Source organism: Onthophagus taurus, chromosome 1, assembly GCF_036711975.1.
Source record: "Onthophagus taurus isolate NC chromosome 1, IU_Otau_3.0, whole genome shotgun sequence".
NCBI classification, from domain to species: domain Eukaryota; kingdom Metazoa; phylum Arthropoda; class Insecta; order Coleoptera; family Scarabaeidae; genus Onthophagus; species Onthophagus taurus.
Window position 1 is genome coordinate 83716 of NC_091966.1, and position 18235 is coordinate 101950.

General features: G+C 32.2%; 2 protein-coding genes across 11 annotated transcripts in view; one reads left to right on the forward strand and one right to left on the reverse strand.

The window, feature by feature from the left end:
• The window catches only part of LOC111415573 (retinal degeneration B), a 24768-nt gene extending 15488 nt beyond the window's left edge, over positions 1–9280 (forward strand). For 3 of the 9 annotated variants that reach the window (XM_023047311.2, XM_023047309.2, XM_023047310.2), the window contains exons 7-20: positions 18–167; positions 219–384; positions 922–1172; positions 1222–1410; positions 1466–1628; positions 1689–1852; positions 1914–2441; positions 2584–2709; positions 3105–3367; positions 3426–3680; positions 3738–3898; positions 3954–4134; positions 4193–4464; positions 7672–9280. In XM_023047311.2, the coding sequence (XP_022903079.2) occupies positions 18–167; positions 219–384; positions 922–1172; positions 1222–1410; positions 1466–1628; positions 1689–1852; positions 1914–2441; positions 2584–2709; positions 3105–3367; positions 3426–3680; positions 3738–3898; positions 3954–4134; positions 4193–4464; positions 7672–7798 (2996 nt within the window). In that variant the 3' untranslated portion in view covers positions 7799–9280. Of the gene's footprint in view, positions 1–17; positions 168–218; positions 385–921; positions 1173–1221; positions 1411–1465; positions 1629–1688; positions 1853–1913; positions 2442–2583; positions 2710–3104; positions 3368–3425; positions 3681–3737; positions 3899–3953; positions 4135–4192; positions 4465–7245; positions 7343–7671 lie in introns of all 9 variants that reach the window. The other 6 variants (XM_023047314.2, XM_023047315.2, XM_023047312.2 and 3 more) reach the window with 6 other exon arrangements.
• The window catches only part of LOC111415561 (Myosin 61F), a 24310-nt gene continuing 15353 nt past the window's right edge, over positions 9279–18235 (reverse strand). For both annotated transcript variants that reach the window (XM_071201387.1, XM_023047292.2), the window contains exons 3-13: positions 16538–16653; positions 13431–13501; positions 13025–13233; positions 12783–12965; positions 12163–12629; positions 11783–12107; positions 11213–11727; positions 10926–11156; positions 10081–10465; positions 9701–10020; positions 9279–9644 (exon numbers count right to left, since the gene is read on the reverse strand). In XM_071201387.1, the coding sequence (XP_071057488.1) occupies positions 9509–9644; positions 9701–10020; positions 10081–10465; positions 10926–11156; positions 11213–11727; positions 11783–12107; positions 12163–12629; positions 12783–12965; positions 13025–13233; positions 13431–13501; positions 16538–16653 (2958 nt within the window). In that variant the 3' untranslated portion in view covers positions 9279–9508. The remainder of the gene's footprint in view (positions 9645–9700; positions 10021–10080; positions 10466–10925; positions 11157–11212; positions 11728–11782; positions 12108–12162; positions 12630–12782; positions 12966–13024; positions 13234–13430; positions 13502–16537; positions 16654–18235) is intronic.

An 18235-nucleotide genomic window follows, 5' to 3' on the forward strand; every position in this document is an offset into this window, starting at 1 on the left:
AAAATAATTTAATGTAGCTTTAAGGAAGACGATGTTAAGAGCTCACAGACAAGCTTGGGCATGGCAGGACGAATGGCATGGATTAACCATGGAAGATATACGAGAAATCGAAAAGCAAACTCAATTGGCTCTAAAGAGGAAAATGGGACAGCCCGATGATGAAACAGGTACGGAGATTGAGGTAAAATATTAATGAACTTATACAGGAATTGTGGTAGATGAGGACAGTCAGCGGAGTAATGGATCCTATTCCAAGGACGGAAAGAAAACCCTTGCGCAAACGTTAGAAAGTATTGAAAAGAAAGAGGATAGTCCAATCTTATCCAAGTCAAAACCACAACGGAAATCAACATCTGAAAAAGAAAATGAAGAACAAAATAACAAGTAAGATATTCTCTCTTTCCCTAAACCTAACTTTAAACCCTTATTGTGTGGTCTCTATTCGATATGTTTTTTAACCCATCAAATCGGTTTTTAGGTCGATTTCAATCGGCTTATCGACCAATCCGATATCGATGTTTTCGTTGCGTATGCTTTCATTCATAATTAGGTTTGCCATAATCTTGGTTCCAGAAACTAGAACTAACACTAGATCTAGAAGTAGAAACATTCGGGTTTAGTCATGCATCTCTCAAGACGGCTAAACCCGAACGTTTCTAGTTCTATATTCTTAGTGACCAAAGTATCCAGGAAAGGTTACTGTTAAGCAGCTTGCGTTTCCAATGATTTGTGACAATATCTGGATTAGAGATTTTATTTAATCCATAAATTCTTAGTGGTACTGTGTATAATAAAAAAAGTGTGGTGATATTAATAAAATAAATATATTAATAATAAAAGTTATTATAAAAGCTAACCATTTAGTAGACGATAATATAAAATTTTACTAAGTTAATCTATTTGTTAAATATTTATCTACAGAGATGAAAAATGGCAACAACCTATTAATTTACATTCTCCAACATCAACCTCAGTGAAAAGTTTCGATATTCCAGCACCTAATTGGAGAATTGAAAGTTTGGGAAGGGATTCAGATTCTAATTCGGAAGATGAATTTTTTGACTGCGTAGGCGATATGGGGGAATCTTCATCGCTCGCTAAATGGAGTTCTTTGGAGCTGTTAAATGAAGATGATGATACTGCATCTCCAACTTACGTTGCTGATCAAAACGGTAAGCAGTTTTTTTATTTTGTTTTCATTTAAAACAACATTATTTATAGATGATAGTATTTTTTCCGCCGCTTTTTTACAACGCGTTGCAAGTGAACGGGGTTCTAGAAAAATGTTGCAAAGAGGAAAAGTGAATTCTTTAGATATTGGTTGCCCCGAATCGCCTGGAGCTTCTCCCGCCCATGTCCCATGTTCAACTACAGTTTTATTACTTGTATTCCATTCAGGTAGCATTTTAGGTAATTAAGTTAAATTTCAATCTGGCGTTATGAACGTTAAACTTTTTTTCTTTAGATATGAACACTGATATGACCTCAAAAAAGTCTGATGTCACCACGTTTAGGGGTGCTTTTGAATCAGTAATGAGACAACATTACCCATCTTTAATAGGTCATATGGCTATTAAATTAGTCGCGTGTCCTTCGATTTGTACTGAAGGTCTTGGCATTTTATCTAGGTATTATAAAAATGAAGACACTTTAACAAGAAATACTTTTAATTATTATTTTGGTTTTAGTTTAAGCCCTTATAGCTTTGATGTATCTCCATCTTGTACTGATACACCGCAAATAACACATGATTCCATTCCAATTGGAGCCATACCTTTACTGGCTACCTCCACACCTGATTATCAAGATAACATCACTAAAGTTATAACATCAGCAAATTATGTTTACCAAGGTAGTACTTGATAATAAAATTATTAATAGTGGAAGTTTAAAAGATTGATTTATTTTAAAAGAATTTTTAAAATCAGAAGAAGGAAAAGGGTTCACAGGTCAAATATGCATCGTTTCGGATTCTATGGGTTCTATACTAGCTTACGACGCTCTTTGCAGAACGATCAAATACCAATCGCGACACGGAAGTGAAAATAGTATATTAGATAATGACACAAGGGGTTTAGATAATATCCAAATAAACGACACTGGCCATCTAGTTGCGCCATCGCCGAGAAGAAGATCCTCATCGACAAGCGAACACCACATTAAATTCGAATTCGAAGTAAGCGATTTCTTCATGTTTGGAAGCCCGCTCGCTTTGGTACTAGCCTATCGAAAAATTTCTTCTGCCGAAGACAAAAATAGTAACATCTCCCGTCCAGCTTGCAATCAAATCTACAATATGTTTCATCCGATCGATCCTGTCGCCTCGCGTATTGAACCGCTTCTATCTGCGAGATTTTCAATGTTATCACCGGTTAACGTGCCAAGATACGCCAAATATCCGCTTGGAGACGGACAACCGTATCATCTAGGTACTTATTTAGGTATACTTTAATTCTAGTATTGACGTTGTTCGTTATGTGTATTCCCAAGTGGTATTGTGGTCTCTTGTATATACTAAAATTTATTAGAACACTTTGCCTAACTCCCTTTATTTAGGTTGACGCGGTCTCTATGTGCTTTTAGTTGAGGTTTTACAGTCGAACCCGCAAGTTTTTACCGACATGCAACCGAGACGATTGTCGGAAGTCTCTTTGCAAAGTACTGTATCTGGAATTAATGATGAATTACCTCTACAAGCTGTTAACGCATGTGAGTTTTTACCTTTATTGTCTATTAACGAATGTAAATCTATCTTGGCCGGTGAAGGTCAAATGCGCCGTAGCAAACGGCGCATTTGATTTATTTATTTTATTCTAAATAAATCCCCCAAATGAAATTTCTCCATCCCTATAATAGGAATAAATTTTTGAAAATAACTTTACAACAAAACGTCAACGCGAAGCGTTTTTTTTTTAGCTTATCTTTATGAATTTATTTCTCAAGAAGATTTACTGTGTCGCACTCCTTCTTCTGCGCATTGACCGGTCAAGATAGATTTGTCAAGCTGTACGTACTTAAAATGAATATTCCTCTGTCTATACTGTGTGGTAGAAAATCAATGAACAAAAATCATTATTACATTGATTTGTGCATTTTGTTTATAGTGCAACAAAAATGGTGGGGTAACAAACGCATGGATTACGCCCTTTATTGTCCGGAAGGTTTATCAAATTTCCCAACACACGCGTTACCTCATCTACTCCACGCGAGCTTTTGGGAAAGTAGCGATGTAATCGCATTTATTTTACGGCAAGTCGGTTCGTCTGAAGGTCTTCCTATATCAGGAATTGAAGATAGAGAGACTAGTTTTAGACCAGGTCAACCGAGGGAGAAATGGATAAGGAAGAGAACATCCGTAAAATTAAAGGTAATTCTTTTAACTTTAATGGGAAGTACCTATAATAAGTGTGTATATAAAAAAATAGAACGTAGCCGCAAATCATCGAGCGAACGATGTAATTGTGAAAGAAGGTCTTCCTCAAACGATAATTGCTCGTTTTATGTACGGTCCTCTTGATATGATAACTTTAACGGGAGAGAAAGTTGATATACATGTAATGCGGGAAGTTCCTAACGGCGAATGGTCCTATGTTGCGACTGAAGTTACCGATAAGACTGGGAGGATATCATACTCTTTTCCTGATGATGTGTCTTTAGGATATGGGCTTTATCCTATTAAGGTATTAAAAATAAATCTATATAAAATCAATTATTTAAACACATAATATTCTTATTAGATGGTTGTGAGAGGTGACCATACTTCTGTAGATTTCTTTATGGCTGTTGTTCCACCTAAAACGGAATGTGTAGTTTTTAGTATTGACGGATCTTTCACAGCTAGTATGTCTGTAACAGGGAGAGATCCCAAGGTTAGAGCGGGTGCTGTTGATGTTGTGAGGTAAAACAACAATAATTAATCCAAATTGCAACTTTTAATGGTTTGTATATTTTAGACACTGGCAAGAACTTGGTTATTTAATAATATACACGACAGGTCGGCCTGATATGCAACATCATCGTGTTGTTTCTTGGTTATCTCAACATAATTTTCCACATGGTTTAGTGTCATTCGCGGATGGTTTATCAACGGATCCTCTTGGTCATAAAACGGCTTATTTAAACAACTTAATACAAGTAATTAACTTAGCTTAAAAATTTTAAATTTTTCTTATCATTTTAAAACAAAATTTAGTTCCATAACGTGATCATACAAAGCGCGTATGGTAGCAGCAAAGATATCGTCGTTTATACTTCAATCGGTCTCAAACCAAAGCAGATCTTTATAGTTGGTAAAGCGTCCAAGAAGCAGCATTCGCAAGCAACAATTTTAACGGAAGGATACGCGGCTCATTTAACGACTTTGCTAGCTCATGGAGGGTCACGACCAGCGCAAGGAAACGCTCGCATGGTGATTCCTAGGGGATATTTTGGGTTACCAGGACAGGTGAATTCACGAAGACGAAGGTAATGTAATTTTTATTAAATATGTTGTCAACTTGATCGGGTTTTAATTAAGTAGCAAACACATTGATTTTATTTTTTTAATAAATTATTATTTTGTAGTTCATAGTTTTTTCTTGTTGGCCTAAAGTCCTTAACCTCTTATAATAATATGCATTTGTGGGTGTTTTTTTTTAAACATTTCTTTCTAATAATAATAATTATTTATGTAATTTGTGATATTTATAAGGTAAGATTTAAAAAAAGATATAAATTTAATTGAAATTGTAGGCTCTTGTAAATTTTTAGGTAAAGCTTTTAATAACTGTACATTTATTCTTTCAAAGAAAAAATTAATAAATAATTGAAAGCTGGATGTATTAATCAAACAAATAAATCATTTTTTTTTTGAAAGAATAATATTACTCAGCAATTTTTTAAGGTAAGAAAAAATTGTAAGAAATACCAAAAAAATTGATTATAAAGTAAAGATTAAGGAATCAAAATAAGACAGCATAAAGTCCTTATACCAGAAAAAAATAGACGAAAAGATACAAAAGATGCAAAGAAGGGAAAATGCAATATATTCTTTGAGTTCCTGAACAAACCAGCGATTCTTAAAAAACAACAACAATGAAAAATTAAACATACCACTTATTCCTGTATCGGTAAAGTCTTCAGTAAAGCTAAACAACCAAATATCAGAGAGTTTAATATATACGTGTAAATCGCGAGTGATGAATGAAGGAAGAAATGTAGAGGGATGGGTATAGAACTAGTCGAACCGGCAACGCTGTATAGCCTAGTAGTGTTTCGGGACGAAAAGGATCTTGTGTATATGGCAGAGAAATTAACTGATGCGGCTTGATCATAAACAGAGCAAAACTCAATATTTTCATCCCTATGGCACTGTGTAGATAACAAAACAATTACAAGACCGGTTAAAGCCAGTAGAAATAGAATTCAAGAGAACAGAGTGCAAGACCAAAATGGTCCAATATCGACACATGGAAGATAAAAAGAGGACAATTACAGTGGTATGGCCACGTTCAATGAATGGGTAATGAAAGAAACCCAAAAAAACGATGCATTGAAGTTCAACGGAGAGAAAATCCAGGGGATCTCTACTTGGGCATCGAGGATTTGAAAAACGATATTCGAAGGGAACCTGGCGCCAAGGGACTGAGAACACCGCAAACGCTAGAGGTTGACAATCGGAAGGCAGAAGACGCTGTAAACCGAATATACAGAATCTATCTATCTAAATGACGTGCCCAAACTTCAGGGGGTGATTCTTTAGGTAATTTTAAGGGTACTTTAATATATGAACCATTGCCTCCCCTAAGGAGCTATACCCCTCCAAAAATGGCGGAAAATTTTGGTTTAATTTTTTTTTCTCAAAAACCATAAACGCTAGGAAAGTGAAATTTGGTTAATATGTTTAACTCATAATAGGGTACGTTTTGACCCTATTTGTACCTTCAACCTACCCTTCTAAACTACTAAAAGTAACCACCCCCTTTACATTTTTGCTAAAATTATTTTATGCAGATGGTAAATACATTAGAAATATTTTACATAGATAGATGAAAGTATCTTAAAACTTTTTTGTCTCTCTAAAATTTTTCCAAAAACGACTAATTTTTGAGAAAAAAAATAATAAAGCAAACTGCTCGTTAAACAACGCGGTTGTCGATCAAAAGTAAGAATGAATTTTTAATGAAAAAATCTTAGTAGGCTTTGCAATCTTTGTCAGAAATATTTTTGACGTTTAAGTGTCAGTGTTTTTCTTACTATTATTATTGTTTTTCAAATTAATTTTTAATAAAGTTCTATTGCATGTACGCTCGTTCACTCAACGTTTCAAAATTTTAATTAAAACAATAATAATAGTAAGAAAACCACTGACATTTAAACGTCAAAAATATTTCTGACAAAGATTGCAAAGCTTACTAAGATTTTTTCATTAAAAATTCATTCCAACATTCAATTAACAACTCTACAACTTAACAGTAGTTAATTATTTTTTTCTCAGAAATTATTAAATTTTAGAAGAACATCAGAGAGACAAAAAAAGTTTAGAATTGTTTTATCTATATAACTGAAATTTTTCCAATGTATCTATTATAGAAAAAATCTAGGTTACGTTTAGTAGTTTAGAAGGGTAGGTTGAAAGTACAAATAGGGTCAAAACGTGCCTTATTATGAGTTAAACATATTCCCCAAATTTTATTTTCCTAGCGTTTATGGTTTTTGAGAAAAAAAAATTAAACTAAAATTTTCCGCTATTCTTGGAGGGGTGTAGCTTTAGGGCTACACCCCTCCAACAACTACACCCATGGTTCATACATCAAAGCACCCTTAAAATTGCCTAAAGAATCACCCCTGAAGTTTGGGCACGTCATTCAGATACACCTGTATATTTATGAAAAATTGATTAATCAGCTACATTTCATGTCACAGCGTAAATGCATGCACCATGTTAACTGTTTGCTATTTCTTGATGCTGCAAAATCGTTCATCAAAGTTGAACCCAACTTTGATGAACTTCATGAATTCTAAGCAACTTCGATGCAGTTCTATTGTCTCACTAATAATTTTATATAGAAAAATAATGTCAATACAACTCTGCTAGCACATTGATATCGTCTTTTTAGTTAACATTTCAAAAATTTAGGCATACTTCATGTTTCGTAACATTTTGCACAATTATATAAATTTAGTTTTGTATTATTTGAAATTGTAATGATAATGTAGTGCCCAAAATAATTATAAAAATGATGTCGATAATTGGAAATTTTGCAGTCATGATACAAGCAACCCATCTCCGATCCGCAACGCGGGCTTTCTGAAACGCAAGGTGTACATTAGTCACGTATAACGTTCGTACTAACTCGCAACGGTAATTATGTCACATTTGCTGAGCACCCAATTTCAGTTTGTGTCTGTATTTCGACCCTTTGCGCACCATTTTTTTTTACGTTAATTACTTGTCGTCGCTTAGTTGTGTTCTTCTTTTCTTCTTGGTGTGATAAATAAAACTTCACCAAAATAAATCATACAAATTAATATAAATTTATTAAAGAAGAAAGAGCTTACTTCTAATAAAATATAATTTAAAACTGAAATTAATGACAAAAAAATTCTAAAAATAACATTTTTTTATCCTACTTTTATTTACTTTTATTTATACTACATTTTTAATTTTGAATCGTCATTTTTTTTATTTAGATCAGCAAGAAGGACAACATCTTATCCAGTTGAAGAAAAGGATCCTTTAGAAAGAACGTTAAGTATGAGACGTTACCCTTTACCAAAGACGAATCTTCTCAAACTTGGCAATCAACTGCCCGGATGATTCAATAAAAAACAAACGGGTTTAGTGCAAAAAAATAAAGATCGATTCGACCGATTATGTAAGTGAACCGAACCGTAAAAGTTGTTGCTAGATTTACATAGCGATTATATTTTTGTATTCGTAAGAAAAAAAAAGATCTATATTTCCGTTGACTTGTACTTACCAAATTTTATCTCGATACAAAAGAAAAAAACGCTAGCGCCATTCCTGGTTTTCGACCGATTTAAACTCGCATCCTGTCTATGTGACTGTAGGTTAAATGAATAAATTAAAATAATTAAAAAAAAACATTATTGAATACTCGTAAGACAAATTTGAATATAAATCGTTACCGAACCGAAAAATCGGTTGGGTTACAATCATTCGCTAATAAAGAAGCGTCTTCCGAGTGTCAAATTCAGAAAAATTTTAAATTTAGTTAAACATTACAGAGCGTATTGTTTAATATTGGTTTAATACAAATACTGAAGTACCAACCTCAATACCCTTATGTTTACTTCAAATTTAATTTTTTTATAAATTTGACACCCGGATGTTTTTCTTTGTAAGTTACGATGTCAAAAATGTGATGTAAGTAGGAGATAAAAAAGTTTTCGATTTGCTGTTTTTAAAACGTAACTTAATGTGCTATTAAGAATCCCTGTTTGTGTTAATTTTAAACATGTAACAATTTTGTGTTTAAAAGGGGAAAAAGATGTAGTATAGAATGTGTTTTAGAAAAATTATTCGCATTGTAAATATTGTTTTTACTATTATGCAGAGTGGCTTCAAATAATCGAATTTATCTTTCTACCTTTTATAAACGAGAAATCATAATATGCCAGACATTGGGTATATCCAACTTATTTCTTCATGCATCTTAATTACTTTTGGAACGTTGGAGATGCCTCTTCTCTTTCGTTTTCATCTACATTTTAATCTTTTCTTTCGTATACAATTTGTGGCTTTAGCGTTATAATATTTAGAAGTTCTTGAAAGTTAATAATCTGGTTTTATCAAAAACAGAAAAGCATTAACTCCAGATAACTGTCCCATTAATTCTCTTGTAAATAAAATTCGAAAATAATTCGACTATTTAGAAACACTCTGTAGATAATTGAAGTTTTAAAGCTGGTTAAAGATTAACTATTGTTATAATATAATGTTTAGTACTTATTTAAGTGTACCTATCAGTCTATCGGTTATTAATTTTGAAAAGATCAATTTTTTTATGGTTTTTATTTTTTTTAACAATACCTAGAGAACAAAAAGAAATTTAAATAAGACCCTGTTAGCGACCTCCAAAAGCTACATTTGTAAGTTACCAACTTGTAATATTGAATAACTCAATATTCTCGGTGGTTGTAAGTAGTTGATACATATTTATTTTCAGCAGAATGATGTATATGTGTAAAAAAACTTATGAAATAAGCCTACGTGTTAAAGAACAAAAAAATATTGAACAGTGGAGTATAAAAATGAATAAAGTTGCAATACAAAGTAGTTATAACGATTTTATTAACACATAAATTATAAAATTAAATAAAATATAAACATATTTCATCTGAGTTAAATAAAATGAATAATAATATTTATAATACATTTCATTCCCATCATCTATACAAAAAGAAATTTTTTTGAACATTAAAATGGCACAGTTTTAACAATATCTTTTTTCCAAGTTCTTTTTCTTTACCAAATCCAATAGATATTCTTTTCATTATGTTTTTATTAAATATTATTAAGACTAACAGTGCTACGACTAATAATAAGTAAATTTCCACTCTTTTTATCTTTAGAAAAGTTTTCTTGGGCTCCTACACTAAAATCAATCTTGCCAGGTTTACCTGGTTTAACATACTCAATCCTAAAAGTAAATTATGTTAATATCATTTTTTTTAATTTGCAATTTCGTTTGTTTACGTGTCAGTTTTAGCAAAAATAATTTTTTCAGGCTTCTTAGTGATGTCAACGGTTAAAGTTAACGCTTCGATTAAATGAGGCACTTTTAAAATTAAATCGCCCTTATCAGCTTTTTTCATTTCATCTGGGATTTTTACCAATACGAAGCTATTTAATTCTGGTGAAATAATAAATTCCAATTTATCCAAAGGAAATTTATGTTTCATTTTTAGTTGTTTTGGTTTAGGGTCGATTAAACAAAATGAATTGTTAGTAACCACCATGATACGATCCCTTTCTTTAAAGCCACGCCGATCGTATTTTATAACAGGTGAACAGTACTTTAAAGAAAATAAATTTTAAATTAAAATTAATAAAAAAACAATATATTTTTTCATTACCCTTTGTTTCTCATCCAAAATGGTATCAATCGAAATATCAGGCGCTGATAATCTATTAGTTACAAACCAATGCGGAAGACTTTCGGGATAATTCGCTTTTTTACCCTTAAATAATTTTTCAGCCAAAATCTTTTGTTCAAATGCCAATTTTCTTTCGGGGGTTAATTTTTTGCGATAGACCCTTGACATATGAGAGGCGTAATATTTTTCCAAATGCGCTGATGCCTCTCTACAACTGTGTGGACATGGTGGCCAGGTTCTTTTTAAAATATTCGTTGGAAGACTTTTTGATAGTCTTATCAACCAATTCCGTTTTGCCATTTCAACGAAATCTTTGTTACAGTCGTTAACTGGCCCATTTCTTGTTATAAATCCTTTAATGAATCTATTTAAAAAAGAAAATTAATTCCACACGAGTTTGGGTACAAGTTTATTTATGTCCGCGACCCCACAAAAGATAATGGTGAAAGAATTAAGGATAAACTTTATAATAAGCTTACAGCAACCCTTAAAGAACGATCCCTAAGGGACACCTTTAAGTCATAAAGACATAAACCTAATGACACGATCTAATAATAACCTAATGAGGATCTAAAGAATGGATAACTTCATATATCTGGGAACCAACATCTCTGGTGACTTCAATGACCTCATCCAGCTTTGAAGGCTGCAGTGGGTCGACCACGTGTGGTGGATGGATGAAGGCAGAATACTCAGACTTGAGAAAGGAGGCCATGAGGATCAAATTTGCGACGTGAAGAACGCGATCGCTGGACCGGGATGGTCGGAGATAGTAGATATAAATATAAATAAAAAATGATATTAATTAATTAAAATTATCTTACTTTCTAATAACAAGAACCGCAGCTTTTCTTCTTTCAGCTTCTTTTTTAGCCAAATGTCTCCTCATATATTTTTGCACAATAATAGCAGCTTGTCTCATTTTTAAATATTTCCTTCTTTGAAGTATTCCTTTATATTTTGATTGAATAATTGCTGCTATATCATGTTTTTTAGCTTGGAAGGCGTCTTCTGTGTCAAATAAAGTTTTTGGGAATCTTATAAAAATCTTTGTCCTAAAATTAAAATTAAATCAAATCTTTTTTATTAATATAATTTTTTTAATACTAACTTTCCCATCCTGTATTCATCACGATCATAACCTAAACAAGCAACCAAAGTTTGAACGCCTTCTTTAGCTGGTCCTCGATAATTAGGCCACGTTTCTCTGGATAAACATTTATAACGTTTTAAAAAGAGTTCGTAAGCTCTTCTGTACGCAAAACCAGCTCTTCGTACTCTCAAATTTTCCATCAATCCAAGATATTTCACTTGATGTTTTACCAAATCAATGTCAAATACTCCGGCTTTTTTATAATCGTTTGGTTTTATGCAACGAACATAACTCGGTTCTTTCGTTTTTAATATTGCCATTAAATTATTTAAAGAATTTTTAAATTGAGTAATTGCAGTGTCGGGACGTTTCTTTGAGTTTAACTCAGATTCAGGGAATAAACAACTAACAATAGAATTTTTGGATGCAGCCATTGCTTCTTTTAAATCTCTAAAAAGTAAATCGTTGTTTTTGTCAATGAAGGAATTAATACTATATGTTACTGGTCCAGCGTAATGTTGCAGTCTAAATTCCTAAAAGAAGTATGAATTAGATTTTGTAATTAGCTTTTTGATGTAATTTATTTACATCTCTTCCCATAATTTTTTGAGTTTGAATATCTGCTCTTTGATGACAAAGATAATGATCATGTCCGCCTAAGTTTATATTCATTTTCGCTAATAATGTTTTATCCGTTGGTTCTCCCGGCCTTAAACATTCCTCGTCCATTAAAGCAATAATTCCTTTATGTCTTTCTTCAATTAAATCGCAAATAACTTTATTATCAAAATATTCAACATGTTGCCATTCGATTCCTTCTTTTAAATACTCTTCTTGTTCGGATCGTAACGTTAATTCGATGAATAATTGTTGAAGTTTTTCATTGCAGAAATTGATGCAAAGTTGTTCGAAACTAAATGAAAGAAAAATAATTATTTATGTTATTTATTGACCGTCAAATAAATTACCTATTCTTTTGAAAGACTTCAAAACCGTAAATGTCCAATATACCCATGACCCGAATCCTTCTTATATCGTCAGTCATTAACGAATCGTTTAGTCGCGAAACGAGCCAACTAAAAAGTCTATCATAAACCGCTTTCGCCAAAGCATCCCTTGCGTAAATAGACATTTCTTTATCCAAAGGAGAGACTACAACGTCTCCTCTGGCTTCTCTCGTTCTGTGAGTTAAAGCATGAACGATCTTGTCAACGTTGCATTCAATTAATTTAGAAATATTCTCGATTGGAGTCATCTTTTCGACTTTAGTAATATTTTCGTCTTCCTTAAAGGTTACGTTTCCAAGATGTAAAATACTTGCGATTATTTTAAACATCGAGGTTTGTTCTTCGCTTGAAAATTCGGTTATGTTTAAAGCTTTACGGACTTCATCGTAGCCTTTTTTATCATCTAACGAATCAACATGAGCGTTTTCCTTTAAAATAAATTTTGTTGTTATTAAAAAACAAATTATCGTCGGTTAAAAATAGATCGCATGATGAGTAATATTCAAAACATATGCGACTTTATTACTTAACGTATAAACAAAAGCACTTAAACAAAAATTTAAAAGGGATACCTAACTTACGTTATCATGAAGGTAATGATATTCCTTTGTTGATCTTTTTAACATTAAGCTTTCTAATTCTGAGTCCGATCCACCAGATAATAATTGATAAAATATATGGAAATTTCTTTCACCAGCAACTTGATAGATCACCCTGCTTTTTTCCAATAAATAACTAAGAATTTCACCTCCAACAGGATCACCCTTAGTTCAAATGAAAAAGTTTATTGAAATTATTTTATTATCTTATTTAAAAAAATTACCAAAACATTAAATTGTACATCCATATATTTCCCAAATCTACTCGAATTATCATTTCGATTTGTTTTAGCGTTTCCGAAAGCCTCCAAGACCGGATTCGACTGTAACAATTTGTCCTTGACCCTATCGACTTCGCCCTTGTGAACCGTCACTTCGGCTATGTACTGTAAGATTTTCTTCGAGGCTTCGGTCTTCCCCGACCCGGACTCGCCTTGAAATTAACGAGACCTCATGATATCATTACTATTTAAAACAGAATCACCAAAGAAAGATGACAAGAAAACCAACCCAACTTGACCCTTTTTTTTCTTTTAATTTCGCAAAAAGCCCATAAAACGACAAAAGTAAAATAAAAAAGAATGTCTAGTAATCTTTCTGGTACGTTTTATCGAATTTTATCTTAATTACCTGATATCAAAATGCATTGATCGATGTTTTCTTCTTTTAAAGATGTGTAAGCCGCATCGGTTACCGCGAATCTAGAGTGAAATAAAAAAATTAAAATAAATCGACGAGAAGTTATTTTGAAGTAGGTAAATTTCTTTGGAATTTACGGATTGAATATTAAAATTTTTCGCACGTACTTGCACGCCATAAATCAAATGAATCTAGATTATCAATTATGTTAAGTATTTTTTGTAATAAATCATGCAACGTTTACAATCTAAAAAAGTTATCTTCTCTATACAGGGTGTCTCAGCGAGACCGGTCATTAGACGTTTCTGTGGTTCTGGCCAAAATAAAAAATTGAGAATTCAGACTTAAGTATTATCAATTACGTTCTCTTCGTCTAAAATATTTTCAGATTTCTTGCACTTCCGGTTATACCGGAAGTCGCCACCTACTTTATTTTTTTAAATGGAACACCCTGTATATTTTTACATATTTGGGTTTGTCTGTTTTGAAGGTTTATAAATAACTTTACTTTTTGCAATTTGATTCGGCCGTTCTCGAGTTATTCGATTTTTTCTAGAAAAATCTGCTCCAGCGGACATTTGTTCAAAAAATCATAGAACACTCGATTTTTGAGATATCAATTTAGGATTCAGAACATGCTTAAACAACATGATGGAGTATGTTTTGGTGCCAAGAACGGCTGTCTAGATCGTTTGGTCACTTTACTATGACACGTTAACTTTTCGAAATTTAGAACTATCATAACTTCATTTTCTTAAATGGCACCCCCCATATTTTATTACTTAGTCGTCTTCGGCGTATCATTTTACATCTTTTATACTCCATATGTCCTATGCCTAACATTAATAGTTTGAGAAATAATTAGGGTTTTTTGAAAAATGCTCACATATCTTATCGATATTAACCTAGTGTGCCATGGAAAACAAATGTTTAATGACTTATTGACAAACGTCAAAGTCTGATTTACGTTGTTTGATGCTTATGAGTCTGAAACCAGATAAAATGGATATTAATAACGTAAATAATGTTTATACAAATAAAGAAATCCATAATTTATTTTTTGTGCACGAAAAGTGCGACAAAGTTCTTAGTAGAACTTGCAGAATGTTTAATGAAAATTATTCGCATTTACCTCCGATGACAAAAGATAAATATAAAAGAATAGAAGCAAATTTTTTGCATTTTGGACGAATTAATCAAGTGTTAAACTGACCAAAAAATGTAGTAGATAATGCAACGGAAGAGGTGAATGCCTTGGCTTATTTCGAGCCCAGTGCCAACACCTCAATTCGAGCTGCCAAAGAAGATCTAGGAATCATACTACGAACTTTGTCGCGCTTTTTATGCATAAAAAATAAATTAAGAATTTCTTGATTTGTGTAAATAGTACTTTCGTTATTGTTATCGATTTTAACTCTTTTCAGTTCTAATATTAAGGGACATAACAGATAATTATTTGTTCACATGCATCAAGTAAACAAATGAGTCTTTAACAAGAACTCATTGAGAAGGCTTGTTTTTCATGGCACACTAGGCTAAATATCCATATGATATGTGTGCATTTTTCAAAAAACCCTAATTATCTCCCAAACTATTAATGTTAGGTATGGGACATATGGGATATAAAAGATGTAGAATGAGACGCCGAAGACGACTAAGTAATAAAATATGGGGGGTGCCATTTAAAAAAATGAAGTTATGGTACTTTCAAATTTTGAAAAGTTAACGTGCCATAGTAAAGTGACCAAACGTTCTAGACAGCCGTTCTCGGCATCAAAACATACTCCATCATGTTGTTTAAGCATATTCTGAATCCTAAATTGATATCCCAAAAATTGAGTGTTCTCTGATTTTTTGAACAAATGTCTGCTGGAGCAGATTTTTCTAGAAAAATTCGAATAACTCGAGAACGGCCGAATCAAATTGCAAAAAGTAAACTTATTTATAAACCATGAAAACAGACAAATCCAAATATGTAAAAATATACAGGGTGTTCCATTTAAAAAATTTAAGTAGGTGGCGACTTCCGGTATAACCGGAAGTGCAAGAAATCTGAAAATATTTTAGTCGAAGAGATCGTAATTGATAATACTTAAGTCTGAATTCTCAAATTTTTATTTTCACCAGAACCCCAGAAACGTCTAATGACCGGTCTCGCTGAGACACCCTGTATATCCGTTGGAAGTAAATGTTTATTGGCAATTTTAAATTTCATTATTTTTTTATAAGACTTATTGAAGCAATTTCCGGAAGAAGATGAAAAAGTATTTGGATAAAGAAAAACATACACTGCGAATAGGTATCGTGAATATAAAATCACTCAACAATCGTGACCAAGAAATAATAGAAGAAATAGCTTAAGGAAAGAAAGGTAGATATTACAGCCCAGAAGACTGTAAATCTACAGAAGCGACCGAACTGTCTATTTGTTGTTCTCTAAATTAAAAAATATAAATAAATAAAATAAACATTAATTGAAAATGAAATGGTCTTCTTTCAATTATTCAGTTAATTCCTTGTCGCGAATTTAAAACAGATTCCATGAGATTCTTCCACTTTTTATAAATCGACTCGGTTCGATTTATGTAATAGGAATAGAAAAAAAAATATTATTTTGCAATTAAGACATTCTAAATACAAGATGTGATTACTGAATTGTACAATATTAAGTAATCATGGATTCATTCCAAAAGTTTTATAATCATAAAATTATACGTGAAAGAGCGTATTCAATCCTTTCTAACTACTTCCTAAATGAAAGAGTAAAAATAAAAGATGTTATTGCTAAATTATTAAGCAGTTATTGGACTTTCAAACATTTGATGTAGATAATCAATTTTTTATATATGTTTTTAAAAACTGAAAATAAAAATTAATCTTTAACACTTGTAGTAAACATATTTGAAACAAAATTTCAATGGATTAGTAATTCTCGCAATATCAAAGATTTTTTCATTAAAACATGTTTTTAATATATTTTTTTATCTTATAGATTAGATTATATTAGTTATAGTGTTTATAGAGTGTAAACTGCGAATTTCGAAATTTATTTTTACTAGGTACTCAATCAAGGCTGTAACCCAAAAATTATTACTTACACGTGTGGAGAATTCTCAAAGAAATGCTTATTTTCGTATTCCTTTATTACAGATGTCGTGTAAATATTTAATTCCTTGTAAGGATTTACTGAAATGACTACGGGTCCAATATATGTCTGAAATTAAGAAAAAAATTAATCAAATTAAGTGTGATGGCATTCTGAAAATATTTTAATCCCATTTAAACATCACGATTTAATCGATTTCCAATAATAGAAGATTACGCAGTTATTTTAATGAACGAGAGTACTTATCTACCTCTAGATTATAATATCCAATCCACTTTCTACTTTTAGTAGTTGTAATAATATAACAGGTTTAAAATTTTAAATTACTTCAAGTACACTTTTTGTATCTATAAAAATGTTTTATCGGTAACAGTAAGTTTTTTACAACAATTTTATTGTAAATCATCTATTGACAAGCGTATTAAATCATAAACGAACTCGGAAACATAGAAATTCGAGTGTACGATATCGTATTTCGTTGAAGTTTTTTTATTTTTTTTTTCGTCGATAGGATAACTAAGGTTTCACGACATAACTTCTATAGTATCGTTTCACTCGTCATTGTGGATTAAGGAGAAATTTAAATTGAACCAAAGTTTGAAACGTGTACGAGGGGGAAATTGTTTATTTCCATTGCTAATACAGAAAGAGCGAAAGTTTTGCATGTCTAATTTTAAACATCATTGTCACGCTTATTCGATGACAAATACTACAAATGTATACTTGTTTTTACTTTCACAATGCTATTTATCTTTTTAAGTACTCTTTTTAATAGAAGATAATGTTATAAACTTTAAGACACAACAGCTTGTTTATTTGAAAATTTTCGTCTTAACATTGACGTCACTTGGTTTGGTCATGATTTTCTGAGAAATTATAAGCAATACATGCATTCTAGACGTATTAAGTTATCAAATATTAAACAACTCAACGGATATGCTAAATTTTTTTGTTTCGGGTATAAGAAACTGAATGCGTTTGAACTTGGACTTGAATCCGTGAATGGACGCCAACTATACAGACAGCTACAACCAGTAATCGTAAAAATATGGGAACAAGACGTGATCCCTGACGAATGGAAAGCAGGCATAATATATCCAACACATAACAGGGGTGATAAATTGAGGTGTTTTCACTATAGCGGGATGTCGCTGCGTGCAGAATAAAAGGTCCTGTCATTAATCCTCAATAACAAGCTGCAACCAATCATAGGGACCTTGCTTGGCGAATACCAGGCAAACTTCAGGTAGGGCAGATCAACCACACAACGCTGAGCTTGGGAACACAACGTAGATGTTCACAACATCTTTGTTGATTTTCGTTAGGCATATGACAGCATACACAGAGAACAGCTTTATAAGATCATGTATAAGATGGAGATTCCTGCCTAATTCTTTAGACTAACAAATATTTAGAGACTTATTTAAAATAACACAAGGCGTGAAACACGGAGATGGGCTAGTCTTGACTCTTTTCAACTTAGCTCTGAAGGAATTTGGGATCGCATTATAAAGAAATACCTTTGGAGAGCGAGGTATAACCACGAAATATCCAACTATGAGACTACGGTGTGCGGGACCCGTTATCAGGATGGAAGATTGATAGCAGGAGTCGTCCAATTCAGGAGTCAACCAATTAGTTGTTTTTCTTTTCGCAGTTACATGTCCTAGAATTCTACCGCTTCTATTAT